General features: G+C 36.2%; 1 protein-coding gene across 1 annotated transcript in view; it reads left to right on the forward strand.

Annotated features, from left to right (window-relative positions):
* The window catches only part of SMARCC1 (SWI/SNF related, matrix associated, actin dependent regulator of chromatin subfamily c member 1), a 206,842-nt gene that overhangs the window by 76,248 nt on the left and 114,715 nt on the right, over positions 1-15,879 (forward strand). The window contains exons 9-12 of the mRNA XM_036737909.1: positions 3,250-3,375; positions 4,560-4,681; positions 6,249-6,373; positions 6,711-6,770. Coding sequence (XP_036593804.1) covers positions 3,250-3,375; positions 4,560-4,681; positions 6,249-6,373; positions 6,711-6,770 — 433 coding nt within the window. The remainder of the gene's footprint in view (positions 1-3,249; positions 3,376-4,559; positions 4,682-6,248; positions 6,374-6,710; positions 6,771-15,879) is intronic.

Raw genomic sequence — 15,879 nt, forward strand, 5'->3', positions numbered from 1 at the left:
AACTGTGTGAACCTAGGCGCATTTGTACACTGAGAATAATAGTACCATTTTACAGGGTGGTTGTAATAGTCAAATAAGCCAATAAATGTTAAGGGCTTTGCATATCTTAAAGTACTACATAAATGTTAGCTATTATTTCTAGTTTTAGATGGTGTATGGCTTCCTTGGATACCTACAGAGATTAAAAAAATTATCAGTTAAATCAGTAGCATCAGTAAAATGGGATACAAAGTAAACCTAGAGAGACCTTTGGCTTTTCCATGAATTACTAAAAAAATTCTGGGAAGAAGCAGTAGAAAATTTCATTCAAGGTAATTACAAAATTTATAAAACATTTGTTAATCTAGCACAAAAAATACATGTGCTATGTAATTTAGATAAGGAATGACACAGTAACAAAATTTTGTTTTGAAAATTAGGCTACCCCATTATAATAAAAATGATAATTACCTAAGTTAATGAAGAGATTTATGACTATACTAGCCAAAGTAGCAAAAGTTTAATGTAGACAAAATAAATTCACTAAATTCACTCATATAGATAAAATAAATTCACTAAATTTAAGTATTTGTGAAATTACTAAAAATAGTTATGTACTTGGAAAAAAAGCTTCATCTTGAATTAGGAAGTCCTGAATTCACCTTCAGCCTTAGGATGTTTACTAGTTGTTATCTTTAATAAGTCAGTTATACTGTGCCTGCTTCAGTTTCCTCATCTATAGTATGGATATAATAATCAATACATTCCAGGGGCTATGCATTGTCTCCAGGATCAAATACAAAGTCCTATGTATCACGTTCAAAGCCCTAGGTGACCCATTCCCTCTCTCCCTCCCCCAGCAACCTTTTCAGTTTTCTTACACCTTATTTCCTGGCATGTACCCTTTGATCTAGTGAAATTGGCTTCCTTGATATTCCATGAACAAGACACTCTTTAATCTCTGGTTTTTGCTCATGCTGGAATGCCCTACCTCCTTATCTCCATCCACTGGCTTCCCTTAAATTCCGCACTAAAATCCCATCTTCTATAGGAATTAATTTTATTCATTCTGTTTTACAGTACTGTATTATTCCATTTCATTTATACGTCATAATTTTTAACCCATTTCACAACAGATAGACATCAACTTTCTTTTTAGTTCATTGTTACCAAGCACATAGTACGCTATTTTAAATATTTCAACATATGTAAGACTTCTCTTTTTGAATCATTGACCTTGAGTAATAAATGCATAGCAATAGGATCTGTGAGCCAAAGGATGTAGACATATTAATTCTTTTATTTGCATAATTCCCAGCTCCTTTTTAAAATGATTTTACACAACTACTCTGGTAATCTATTAGTGTGCCTGTCTATAACCCCTTTAAAATTGTTACTTTTTTCCTTTTTTTCATTGTTACTAATTTGCTGGATATATAATGTGAAGGATCATTGTTTCGATTTGTATTTCTCTTCATTATTGGTGATACAGAATATCCTTTCATATGGTTGCCATAGTTTTACAGTTATTCTTTTGAGAACTGTTCATATATTTTGATCAATTATCTATTGGGGAAAGGATTTTGGTTTTATATATGTATTAGTTGTCTTATATATCTGATCTGATCTGACATAAGGGGTTTTTTTCCGTGTCCACTATTTCCCTCCTTATGTTGGATGAATTAATTTAGTTTGTTTAAAAGCTTTTTTATATCATGCGTATTCACTTCTTGTGCAACCTTATCAGCCCTATTAGATGCCTTTTTAAGGAATCTAAATGGTTTCCAGTAGTATGGCCAAGATTTCATTTTCATGTCCCTTTTTTCTCAAGTAGGCTTCATTTTAGACTGTTGGACTCTTAGATCTTGGGTGTTGTCTCCTTGAATTTTTAAAAATCTGGTTTTTTTTATGTCTAGATTATCTGATTCTCCTCAGCATACTTCTTGTCAACCATGTCAAGCTCTAAAATGAGTGATAACTTTGTCTTACAATCCCTTGGTTTCCATTTATACAAGCTCTTCCCCTTGTCAGGACCTGATTCGGTCCAGTATAACAATTTAGTTGCTTTACTCTTTTCTGAAAGAATTACTTGCTAATTATCATTAGCAAATTAAATGAAGGATTTATCATATGCTCTGAATTTGTTGAAAAATAATCTCCAGCATATAGTTGGGTAATTAATTTCCTCCTACAAGAACTTATCTTGCCTCTCTGCCATTTTTCTTGTCTGTATCAATCCTTTGTCAGGCATTTATCTGTCTGGTTTGGTTGTTTTGTGCTCAGTGTTATGCATTTTATTTTTTCCTTGTATACTTTTATATTAAGTGAAGTGAGCAGAACTATTTATACAGTAATTGCAATATTATAAAGATAACTTTCAGTGACTTAATAACCCTAATTATAAGGACTCATGATGAAATGTGCTACCTACCTCCGTTTAGCTGATGGACACATGTAACTAGTTGAAGCATATTTTCTTCTTTTGTTTTTTCCTTTCTGTTTTTTGGATATAGCTTATAGAGGAATTTATTGTGCTTGAATTTTGTTTTTCTTGCCCTGTCAGTGTGTTAGAAGTCAAAAGGGAGAGAATTCATGACTGAAAACAAAATTAAATTGAATTAAAAAATTAAAAAGAATGTAAAATAAAAAAGGACTGCCCATATGTTGAGTGGGAACAAAAAATACTATGTATCTTTTGTTCTTTCCTTCTCATTGATTTTTATACTGGCATATATTTTCTTAATGTATGTTGCTACTTTGCCCACCCTCTCTATTGGCTCTTGCTTATTTTGTATAAGGGATTACAATTTCAAGTATATTTTGTTACTTGTAGTTTATTGCTAAATACATATCTGATATATTGCTTTTTACCTCATTTTCAGTTATTTTTTCTTTTTGGTTATTATTTATCTCCAGTGTTTTTTTTCTCTTTGTTGAGATTTGTACCTGATATTCTGTTTCTCAGATTTATGGTTTTCCTGGACATTTTTGTTTTATTAAAACCCGATAGTAAAACGTTTCTTAATGGTACTCAAAAGGGAAAGGACTTTTTCAAGCTATATGACTTCAAAGTTATATCTACTTAGTAGGAGAACTAGCATGCAACACCAGGCCTTTTGATTCCCAGTCTTGCTAGCTTTTTCCAATACACATGCTGAATTATTTGACTCTGGAGGTCTCTGCCTATGTTGGGTTTGCCAATACGGTGCAGGAATAAGCTGGACCTATTTATTATTTGTGTAGATGCCAACTGTGGGATTTGTTTTTTAGGTCCATGCAAAATGGATTTTAGACACTGATATTTTCAATGAATGGATGAATGAAGAAGATTATGAGGTGGATGAGAACAAGAAACCAGTTAGTTTTCGTCAGCGCATCTCAACAAAGAATGAAGAGGTACTTCCCAAAGATTCCTTGCTTTCCTTTATTCTTGATATTTAGGATGACCTGTATAATGTCGTCTTATTTTTGTTTTTTGATTTTTTGTTTTGTGAGGGGGGATGGCAGGGCAATTGAGGTTAACTGACTTGCCAAAGTTGCTTGCCAGAGCTAGGAAATGTGTCAAGTGTCTGAGGTTGGATTTGAACTCAGGTCCTCCTGACTGCAGGGCCTGTGCTCTACTCACCGTGCCACCTAGCTGCCCCAATTTGGCCTTATTTTTGATAAATCTATTTGTTGATGTTTGAATTTTTAAGTTAAATATGTTGGAGCATTTGGTATAATGTAATTCAAATGTTCTGCCACTCAAAAAATCTTTTTGTGAAAGAGTTGGCATACTAATAGTATAGTGTAGTACATAAAAATAAACCACGTCTGGCAGTCTTAAGTTTGGTCTTAGTGTTGTAAAATCTTTGCTGGTAAATTTCTGTGTTTAGTAATAGCTGTTCCTCAATTAATAGACATTCTACTCATGAATCTTAATATTCTGTTTTTGATAAAGTTGTCATGTATGTGTCTAATAATATAACCATTTTTTGAAGAACCTGATGACTAAAAATTAGAGATTGTGGAAAAACAGAACTGAATAATGCCCTAAATTTATGCTGGAATATCTCTTTCATGTATCCATTTCATACTCCATGAATGATTGCTTGCTTTTATGTTTTTGAAAAGTCTTTGGATATTTCTAATCCAGAAGCATGTTATCACCTTAAAAGGTGGTGAATATTATTCATTATTTTCTTCACCTTTCTATTCTTCCACAAAAAGTTACTTTTTAAAAAACTCAAGTTTTTTTTAATCTTCATTTTCCATTAAGAGCTGTTCATTCATTGTTTGACTCCATTTCTTCTCACGTTCTCTTAATTCCTTACCTCATTAGAGTAACCCTTTAACTTTGTAGATCTTTTTTTCCTTTCAGATTTCTCGTATTTTACAGCACATCTTCATTATAATCCATGGTATTTGGATGGCCACAGCATATGACAATGGTGCTACAATTGTAGTCCTAGAATATATGCAGGGCCATTCAAAGTAGCAGAAATTCAGATGTGAATAGACTTTTTCTCTCTAGAATTCATCGCCACTTTCCCCAAATGCTACTACTATTTATTGAAATTTTTTCTTTTTATTCTTTTTAGCCAGTCCGCAGTCCTGAGAGAAGAGATAGGAAAGCAGCAGCAAGTACAAGAAAGAGAAAACATTCACCTTCTCCTCCACCTCCTACTCCTGCTGAATCAAGGAAAAAGACTGGAAAGAAAGGGTAAGAATTGGTAGACAGGTAAAATCACATTACAAGAAACTCCAAAGGATTGTAAAATGTCTTTAGGATTGTTTAGAATTTTTTTTCTATAAAGTATGGAAATCAGCTGGTATTTTGGGCTTGGAAATCCTTTCGTGTGTACGCTTAAAAGTTTGGAAAAACTGTCTAAAAGTAGCCATACCTTTGTAACTGAGTTTTACATAGAGAACTTATGATTCACTATAGTAGATTCTATCCTTTGAAGAAAGCCTGTGATTGCAAACTCTGTCCTTTGTCCTGTTACTTAAAGTGTTAATTAATGCAGAATGTTTATTGTATGCTCTATCTTTCCAGTGATTTTTTTGTTTGTCCTCAGCAAGAACAGGATACTTGACCAAGGCTGATAATAACTAAGAGATCAGGACCTTGTTTTACCTTTATGTTTGGTCGTTCCACTATGCAGGCTTTCCTCTGTAATCAAACTATCCTGTTCATGTCCCCAGAACATCCCCAGAAGGCTTTGCCTTCATCATGCTTCTTAAATAGAATTCGTAATTTTACAGCTGGAAAAGATTCCTTAAAGATGATGTAGTCTAACTCCTCATTTGACAGTTCAAGGAGACAGAGCTCCTGAGAAGTGAATTGTCCAGGGTCACCTAGCTAGCTTGTGGCAGAGAGAAATGCAGAATCCAGGTCTGCTGATGTATATTCCAGTACTATTGCTAACCCACCACCCTGTTTCTCATAGGCACTGGTCAAATCCTGCCTTCTTCATGAGGCCTTCCTTGACCGCCACAGCCCAAGGTGATCTTCCTGTTCCTTGACCTTCATATCATGTATTATCTGTCCCACTCATTTGGCATTTATCATTTTGATGTGATTGAAGGACTTTAAATAAGAAATATTTGAACTACAACGTGAATACTAGGTGCCTTATCCCTAAGAATATTTATTGAGCAATCAGAATAGGCATCTGCTATCAGAGTATAATACTAAATGTCTCTACTATGCAGTTTTTATTTCTTGTAATGATACATATAAGTAGTAAAATGTAGTAAGCCAATTTTTATTTTATTCCTTTGAAAAAATGAAGTTTTTTTCCTACATCACATTCATTTCCAAGTATATCTCCCTTTGCCCTCCCTAGCAAGCCATTTCTTCCAACAGCATTTTTAAAAAGAAGAAATAGAGCTATTTATCAAAACTTTCCAGTGTTCACACTGCTGACTGTGTATACAACATTGCAAATCCATAGTGCCTTAGCATTTCAATGAAGGGGAAGAAAGAGCAACATATCTTTAGGAACAGTCTTACTACACATGTATTTGTGTGTCAATGTGGATTCAGGTCAGAGAAGATTTTTGTAATACTGTTATAGGCCTTTTTTAGGTACAATATCTGGAAATCCAGACACTTGCATCAGTAACATCCTGGATGTTCTTCTCTAGGTTTGCTGCTTGATGGACTGATCATTAAGAGATATTTTTGTATGAATTATTGACATTTCTTAATTGTGAGATATAGCACTGAAAGCCATTTAGTATAATGAGAAATGTATTTAGTCATGTTTGCATCTAATCTGTTTTAGACAAGCTAGTCTTTATGGGAAGAGGCGAGGACAGAAAGAGGAAGATGAACAAGAAGATCTCACTAAGGATATGGAAGACCCAACACCTGTACCTAACATAGAGGAAGTGGTACTTCCTAAAAATGGTATTTATTCCTTTAACTCCAGTTTATATTTATATATTGTTTATACTATATGTGTTGAAAGTAGAAGGATAACCAAGGATTGTCTATCATTATTCTCTAGTAAATTGAAGCAATAAGGTAACATGATCAAAGATAGCAAGAAAAATAGACAGTTACTAAGTTTCTATTTGCCTTCCACAGTGCCAGGCACAGTATTTTGGGCCTGGGGATACAAAGATAAAAAAAGAACCATTCACTGTCTTTGAGAAGTCTAAATACTCTCAAGACAAGGCAGCATTTGTGTATTTGAGTAGATACACAGTAATTTGTTATCGTAATGTTTGCTTTTTTCTTACAGTGAACCCAAAGAAAGACAGTGAAAATACACCAGTTAAAGGAGGAACAGTAGCAGATCTAGGTAAATACACACAGGGGAAAACAGCTTATATACTTTTTTACATTATATTCTTCTATAATCTCTCTGGAATGTATTTTAATAGGCCTTTTTGATACATAGGTGTCTGTGTGGTTTAGGGGGTAGAATGCTGGGGCTGGAGTCAGAAAGACCTGAGTTCAAATCCTGCCTCAGATGCTTACTAGCTCTGTGACCTTAAACAAGTCACTTAATATCTTTCTGGCTTCTGTTTCTTCAACTATGAAATAGGATTAGCAGCAACTCCCACCTCAGGGTTGTTGTGAGGATCAGAAGAGAATGTCTGAAAAGTGCTTTGCAAATGTTAAAGCACTATGTAAATGCTAGCTGTTGTTACATATTTCTTTGATTTCAACGCCAACTAAAGAGTCTGGTGTTGCTCAAAGAATTTGCTCTGAACTGTTTAATGGATTTTGGTAAATATAATAATTAAAACCCATTGTTTGCAATCAGTTTTGAAAAGTATAAAATCTAACTCTAGAGTTTGTTGAAATAGCAGATTCACCATTTCAGTGAATCACAGGCTGAATGTATTTCAACCCTGAATGGTTATCTTTCTCAAGGAGGGGTAAAGCTTTGTGGAAACCTGTGAATTGTACTAGTTTGTGAAATAGTGCCACTCTAGGAAGTCACCCTGTTGTGGTGTGTGTGTGTGTGTGTGTGTGTGTGTGTGTGAGATCTCGGAGAGGTCCCTGCTGGTCTGGACTGAGGGGTTGTCGCAGCTTCCATAGTCTAAAGGTTTGAAACTTGCCTTTTTGAACTTCCGGGAGCCATGATGACCAGATAAAATGGCTTCATCCCTCCCTTCCTTACCAAAATAATACTACCTCAGGAGAAACCCTGAAATAAAGGAGCCAGAAGTGGGTCTTCAGTAGCCTTTTAGTTGGAGAAGTTGGGGAGATGGCCCTTCTTGTGGTGGTTGAAGGAGACTAGTGCAGGAAGAGAGGTGCCCAGCGTGGGCTGCGCAGACCAACCAGACCAGGAGCCAGGCGGAACAGGCCCTAGTGTCATGAATCAGTGAGCTGTGGCAGTTACCCGACTTCTCAACCCACAAACACCAAAGGCAACAGAGAAGGTTAGTGGGAAAAGCTGCGGGGAGTGAAAGGAGTTTGTGGTTGGGCCACTGCTGAGGGGTGGGGGTGGGGTGGGGCGGTGCAGTGGAGGTAGTGCAGCTACAGAAGCTTCGTGCCCCAGGCCCACCTGGTGAGAGTAATTAAGTGGCACATCAGAGCAGGATTGCAGAGCCTGCTGAAGACCTGAGTCAGGTCCGGGTTGGCAGTTCTTGGGGAAGGAGTGCTGGTGTGGCACAGCTGGCTGTATAGAAATAGCTCTGAAAACAACAGCGCATCCCCTCAAGCTTGGAACAAAGTACTCTTTACAAGCAGTGAAAAACTCCAGGGTCAAGTAAGTTGGCTGGGAACATGGCCAGGCAGTGAAAACGTACTCAGATTTAGTATCAGACTTTGGAATCTTTCTTTGGTGACAAAGAAGACGAAGACATACAGAAAGAAGAAATCAACAGAGTCAAAGACCCTACATCAAAAGCCTCCAAGAAAAACATGAATTGGTCTTAGGCCATGGAAGAGCTCAAAAAGGATTTGGAAAAGCAAGTTAGAGAAGTAGAGGAAAAATTGGGAAGAGAAATGACAGTGATGTGAGGAAATCATGATAAGTCAATGACTTGCTAAAGCAGATGCAAAAAAATACTGAAAAATACACTGAAGAAAATAACACCTTAAAGAATAGACTAACTCAAATGGCAAAAGAGCTCCAAAAAGCCAATGAGGAGAAGAATGCCTTGAAAGGCAGAATTAGCCAAATGGAAAAGGAGGTCCAAAAGACCACTGAAGAAAATACTGCCTTAAAAATGAGATTGGAGCAAGTGGAAGCTAGTGACTTGATGAGAAATCAAGATATTATCAAACAGAACTGAAGGAATGAAAAAGTGGAAGACTGTGATCATTGGGAAAACCACTGACCTGAAAAATAGGTCCAGGAGAGATCATTTAAAAATTGTTGGACTACCTGAAAGCCATGATCAAAAAAAGAGCCTAGATATCATCTTTCAAGAAATTATCAAGGAGAACTGCCCTGATAGTCTAGAATCAGAGGGTAAAATAGAAATTGAAACAATCCACCAATCGCCTCCTCAAATAGATGCCAAAAAGAAGACTCCCAGGAATATTATTGCCAAATTCCAGAGCTCCCAGCTCAAGGAGAAAATACTGCAAGCAGCCAGAAAGAAACAATTTCAGTATTGTGGAAACACCATCAGGGTAATGCAAGATCTAGCAGCTTCTACATTAAGCGATCAAAGGGCTCAGAATATGATATTCTGGAGGTAAATGGAGCTAGGATTAAAACCAAGAATCACCTACCCAGCAAAACTGAGTATCATGTTCCAAGGCAAAATATGGATTTTCAATAAAATAGAGGACTTTCAAGCTTTCTCAGTGAAAAGACCAGAGCTGAATAGAAAATTTGACTTTCAAACAAAAGAATCAAGAGAAGCATGGAACAGTAAACAACAAAGAGAAATCATAAGGGACTTACTAAAGTCTAACTGTTTTGTTTAAATTCCTACATGGAAAGATGATGTGTATGATTCATGAGATCTCAGTATTAAGGTAGCTGAAGGGAATATCCTTATGTGTGTGTGTGTGTGTCTGTTTGTGTGTATGTATATGTGTATTTATGTATATATGTATGTGTATATATATAGACAGAGGGCACAGGGTGAGTTGAAGATGAAAGGAGGATATCTAAAGGAAATAAAATCAAATTAAGGGATGAGAAAGGAATATATTGAGAGAAGAAGAAAGGGAGAGATAGAATGGGGTAAATTATCTCACATAAAGGTGGCAAGAAAAAGCTGTTCTGTAGGAAGGGAAGAGGGGGCAGGTGAGGGGGAATTAGTGAATCTTGCGCTCATCAGATTTGACCTGAGGAGGGAATACCGTAACACTCAATTGGATTTCTTACCCCTTAGGAAAGAAGGGGGAAGAAGATGAAAAAGGGGGAATGATAGAAGGGAAGGCAGATAGGGGGCGGAGGTAATCAAAAACAAACACTTTTGAAAAGGGACAGGGTCAAGGGAGAAAATTAAAGGGGAATAGGTTAGGAAGGAGCAAAATATAGTTAGTCTTTCACAACATGAGTATTGTGGAAGGGTTTTACATAATGATACACATGTGGCTTATGTTGAATTGCTTGCCTTCTTAGGGAGGGTGGGTAGGAAGGGAAGAGGGGAGAGAATTTGGAACTGAAAGTTTTAAAAATAGATGTTCAATAACAAAACGAAAAGTTTTTGCATGCAACTAGGAAATAAGATATGCAGGCAATGGGGCATAGAAATTTATCTTGCCCTACAAGAAAGGAAGGGAAAAGGGGATGGGAGGGGAGTGGGGTGACAGAAGGGAGGGCTGACTGGGGAACAGGGCAACCAGAATATATGCCATCTTGGAGTGGGGTGGAGGGTAGAAATGGGGAGAAAATTCATAATTCAAACTCGTGTGAAAATCAGTGTTGAAAACTAAATATATTAAATAAATAAAAAGAAAGAATCGGTCAAACAAAATCTAAAGAATGAAAACATAAGAAAACATGAAATATCTGATAGGTAAAACAACTGACCTGGAAAATAGATCCAAGAGAAAGAATCTAAGAATTATTAGTCTGCCTGAAAGACTTGATGAAAAAAAGAGCCTGTATAGTATCTTTTAAGAAATCATTAAGGAACACTGCCCTGAGGTCCTAGAACCAGAGGGTAAAATAGTCATTGAAATATCCATTGATCAGCCCCTCAAAGAGATCCCAAATTGAAAACTCCAAGAACTGTTGTCCTCAAATTTTTCCAGAATTATTAGGTCAAGGAGAAAATGCTGAAAGCAGCCAGAAAGAAACAATTCAGATATCATGGAACTACAGTCAGGATCACACAGGATCTTGCAACTTCTACAATAAAAAAAAGAAGCAATTGGAATATGATAACCTGGAAAGGAAAGGAGCTTGGACTACAACCAAGAATCAACTACACAGCAAAATTGAGCATAATTTTTCAGGCAAGGAGATGGACCTTCAATGAAATAAGGGAATTCCAGACCTTCCTGATGAAAAGGCCAAAGCTCAATGGAAAATTTGATCTTCAAAACTCAAGAGAGACATAAAAATGTTAACGGGGGGAAAAATCTGTAATTCAATAAGGGAAAATTGTTTACATCCCTATATAGGATTACATTGATTTATATATGTTATATATTTGTCAATCTCGAGAATGGTACAGTTATTATAACAGTTGAAATGGTTATACATAGATTGAGGGTGTTAGTATAAAGTAACTGATGTGAGGATAAAAAACATAATTAAAGGTGCAAAGGGATTGTTCCGGGAGAAGAGGTAAGGAGGAGATAGAAAAGGGTAAATTATGCCATATGAAGAGGCACAAAAACATAGAGGGAAAGAAGGGAGGGAGAAAAACTGAGCTTTACCCTCATTGGATTTGATTTAAGGAGGAAATCGCATACTCTGATAAGTATGGAAAACAAATTTGTCCTACAGGCAGTAGGTGGGGAAAGGGGAAAAGTGTGGGAGGTTGATACAAGGTAGAGAAGTTAAAGCAAGAGAAAAAGGGTAAGATAAGGGAGGGGTATCATTAGGAAGGAAAACTGAGGAAGTCGACTGTCAAAAGCAAAACTTTTGAGGAGTGTAAGGGAGAAGGGAGAAATAAAAGCATAAACAGGGAGAGAAATAGGATAGAGAAAATACACAGTAATAATAACTGAATGTGAATGGGATGAACTCTCACATGAAATGGAGGCAGATAGCACAATGGATTAAAATCCATAATCCTACAATATGTTGTTTACAAGAAACACATTTGAAACTGGGATATACATAGGTTAAAGATAAAAGGCTGGGGTAGAATATATTATGATTTTGCTGAAGTAAGAAAACGCAGGGCTAGCAATTGTAATCTCAGACAAAGCAAAAGCAAAGATCTAATTAAAAGAGAAAAGAAAGGACACTATATCCTGCTAAAAGGCACCATTGACAATGAAGCAGTGTCATTACTTAACATATATGCACCAAGTAGTATAGCATCCAAATTCTTAGAGGAGAAGTTAAGGGAGTTAAAGGAAGAAATAGACAGCAACACTATACCAGTGGGGGAGGGACCTCAACCTTCCTCTCTCTGAACTTGATAAATCTAAACTCAAAATAAACAAGAAAGAAGTGAAGGTGGTGAATACAATTTTAGAAAAGGTAGGTATGATAGTCCTCTGAGGTATGATAGTCCTCTGGAGAAAACTGAATGGAGATAAAAAGGAATATACCTTTTTTCTCAGAAGTACTTGGCGCATACTCAAAAATTGACCATGTACTTGTTTCAACAATCCGGCTAGCAGCTGCTGTGGCGGTGAAAAACCAACAACCAGCTCACAGAATACTGCAAACCCAGGTTCTTTTGATCTGCTTTACCAAGAAAAGCAACGTTAAGGGGTTAACAATCTTACTTTAATCCAGCATACAAGTATCATTCACCTTAGTTCAGGGCAAAAGCCAGCACCCTGAACTTTAGAGCAAATACGACCAAATTACAAATATCAACAGACAGAACAAATTCAATTCATAGTTACCAACATCTGAGTTCAGTCGGGAACTCAATAAGGGCTCCCCAGAGTCACGCAATACTCCTGCTGTGGACCAGAGCTCCAAAAAAAGAAAGCCAACCCCTGGTTTTATATCTTTTTCAGGGTAAAGGGTGAGTCACACACGCGACTCACCCGCATGACCAAAAATCGTCACAAAAATGCGACTTAAACCCACGTGGTCTAATAGCTTCTGATGTCACTAACATGTCACTCAAACCCATGTAAACTAGGCTTTCCCTTGAGGCAAGGAGGTCATCAAAGACTCCCAGTTTAATCAAGGAAATAAAGGCCAAACTCTTCAAGGGTACTTGGTTGAATTAAGTGCTAAGAGCCCATTTTGATTGCCGATAAAGTACTAGGGCATAAAGACCTCACAATGCAGTGCAGAAAGTCAGAAATAGTCAATGCATCCTTTTCAGATCATGATGCAATTAAATATATTTGTAATAAAGTACCGTTGAAAGATGAACTAAAAATTAATTGGAAACTAAATAATCCAGTCCTAAAGAATGAATGGTCTTAGCAGAAACCATATGATTATCTCAATAGATGCAGAAAAATCTTGTTAATATACAACTTCCATTCCTATTAAAAACACTAGAACGCATAGGAATAAATGGAGTCTTCCTTAAAATTATAAGTAGCATCCATCTAAAACCATCAGCAAACATTATATGTAATGGGAATAAGCTAGATGCATTCCCAATAAGATCAGGGGTCAAACAAGGATGTTATCACTGTGATTATTCAATTTGGTACTAGACATGTTAGCTTTAGCAATAAGAGAAGATAGAGAAATTGAAGGAATTAGAATAGGCAAAGAAGAAACTTATCACTCTTTGCAGAAGATAGGATGATTTACTTAGAGAATCAAGTAGAAAGGTACTTGAAATAATAAAAAAAACTTCAGCAAAGCTTCAGGATATAAAAGAAACCCACAGAAATCCTCAGCATTTCTGTTTATTACTAACAAAGCCCAACAGCTAGAGATGGAAAGAGAAATTCCATTTAAAGTTACTGTAGACACTAAAATATTTGGAAGTCTACCTCCCAAGACAAACCCAGGGCCTATATGACGAACACAATTATGAAACACTTCTCACACAAATAAAGTCAGATCTAAATAAATTGAAAAACATCAGTTGCTCGTGGTTAGGCTGAGCTAATATAATAAAAATTACAATTTTACCTAAATTAATTTACTCAGTTCCATACTAATGAAACTATCAAAAATTATTTTACAGAGCTGGATAAAATACTAATAAAATTCATCTGGAAGAACAAAAGATCCAGAATATCAAGGGAATTAATAAAAAGAAATATTAGGGAAGGAATTCTAGCAATACCAGATATTAAACTACTCTAAAGCAGCAGTCATCAAAACTACTTACTACTGGCTAAGAAACAAAGTAGTAGATCACTGGAATAGGTTAGTCACACAAGATACGGTAGGCCATGACTATAGCAATATATTCTTTGATAAACCCAAAGAATCTATCTTCTGGGCTAAGAATTTACTACTTCAGAAAAACTGCTGGGAAAATTGGAAAACGCTGTGGCCGATACTGGACATAGGCCAATATCTTACACCGTGTACCAAAATAAAGTCAGAATGAGTTCATAATTTAGGAATTAAGACTGATAATATAAGCAATTTGGGAGAGCAAGGAATAGTTTGCCTATCAGATTTATGGGAAAGGGAAGAATTCATGGTCCAACAAGAGATAGAGATCATTACAAAATGCAAAATGGATAATTTTGATTATGTTAAATTGAAAAGTTTTTTTTTTAAAAAGCCAACGCAACAAAGATTAGGAGGAAAAGAGAAAATTGAGAGAAAATCTTTACAACCAGTGTCTCTCATAATGGTCTCATATCTAAAATATATAGGGAACTGAGCCAAATTTATATGAATACAAGTCATTTCCCAATTGAGAACTGGTCAAAGGATATGAACAGGTAGTTTTCAGAGAAAGAAATTAAAGATACCTAGAGGCATATGAAAAAATGTTCTGAATCACTGTTGATTAGAGAAATGCAAATCAAAATAACCCTTATATGTCATACCTCTCTTGTCAGATTAACTAACATGACAAAACAGGAAAATGTCAAATGCTGGAGAGGATATGGGAAAAATTGGAACACTTGTTACTTTGTTGGTAGAGTTGTGAACTGATCCAGTCATTCTGGAGAGCAATTTGGACCTATGCCCAAAGGGCTATAAAAATGTGCATACCCTTTGACCCAGCAACCACTTTTAGGGGTGTATCCCAAGGAGATCACACAAGTGGGAAAGGGACCCATATGTACAAAAATATTTTTAGCAGCTCTTTTTTTGTTGTAGCAAAGAATTTTAAAATCAAGGGGATGCCCGCCAATTGGGGAATGGCTAAACAAGTTGTTCTGTATGAATGGAATGGAATGCTGTTGTGCTATAAGAGATGGGGAAGATAAGGACTTCAAAATAACCTGGAAAGACCTACATAATAGGATGCTGAGTGAGGGTGTAAGAACCAGGAGAACATTGTACGCAACCATAGACATACTGCTTCTGTGTTGACTCACTTTGATAGAGTTGGTTCTTGTTAGCATTATAAGGTTCAAATTATAGTTCCAAAGGACTCATGATGGAAAGAGCCGTCTACAGCCAGAGAAAGAATTATTGGAGTCTGAATACAGATTGAGGCAAACTATTTGCTGTCTTTTTTCTTTCTCTTTTTTGGTTTTGTTTCTTCTTTCTCATGATTTCATGCCATGGGTCATAATTCTTCTTTCCAACTTCACTACTATGTAAATAAGTTTAATGTGAAGGTATATGTAGAACATATATGGGATTTCATGCTGTTTTGGGGGCGAGGGGAGGGAGCAGAAGAAAATTTGGAACTCAAAAACTTGGGGAACTGAGTGTTGTAAACTAAAAATGAAACATCTTAAAAACCAATAAAACAGTGCTACTCTTTTGTTGAGACCTTAATCCTCACAAAGACATTCATAATGGAACTTGTAATTTTACCACCTTTGGCAACACTGAACAAATTAATTCCTTTTAACACATGACAGCCCTTTCCATTTTTTTAGACAGCTAATGTGCCTTTTCTTCTCAGATTTTCCTCCTATGCAATGGTTTCCATTATGATGGGGTTCTGCATTATGATCTAAATCAAATGTTTATGGATAGTGTGGTGAGCTTTGTTTCTTTGCTTTACTTATGGTAGCTTAATATAAGATTTTAGTGAAAAGTAGTAAGCCACATTTTAAAGGTGCCTTCTTTACCAGATCTTGCAGAGATTTCCTGGTTGAATGAATTAGGAAAAGATAGGTGTTAATAAGAAATGTATGCATTAATGACAAACTTTCACATTAATCCTTTTTTTATTCCCTCTCCTTTTTCTGTCTGCCTTCTTCCCTCTGTTTCTCTCTGTCTCTCTCTCCTTCCCCCCTTC

This window comes from Trichosurus vulpecula, chromosome 9, assembly GCF_011100635.1.
Source record: "Trichosurus vulpecula isolate mTriVul1 chromosome 9, mTriVul1.pri, whole genome shotgun sequence".
In the NCBI taxonomy this organism is placed as follows: Eukaryota; Metazoa; Chordata; class Mammalia; order Diprotodontia; family Phalangeridae; genus Trichosurus; species Trichosurus vulpecula.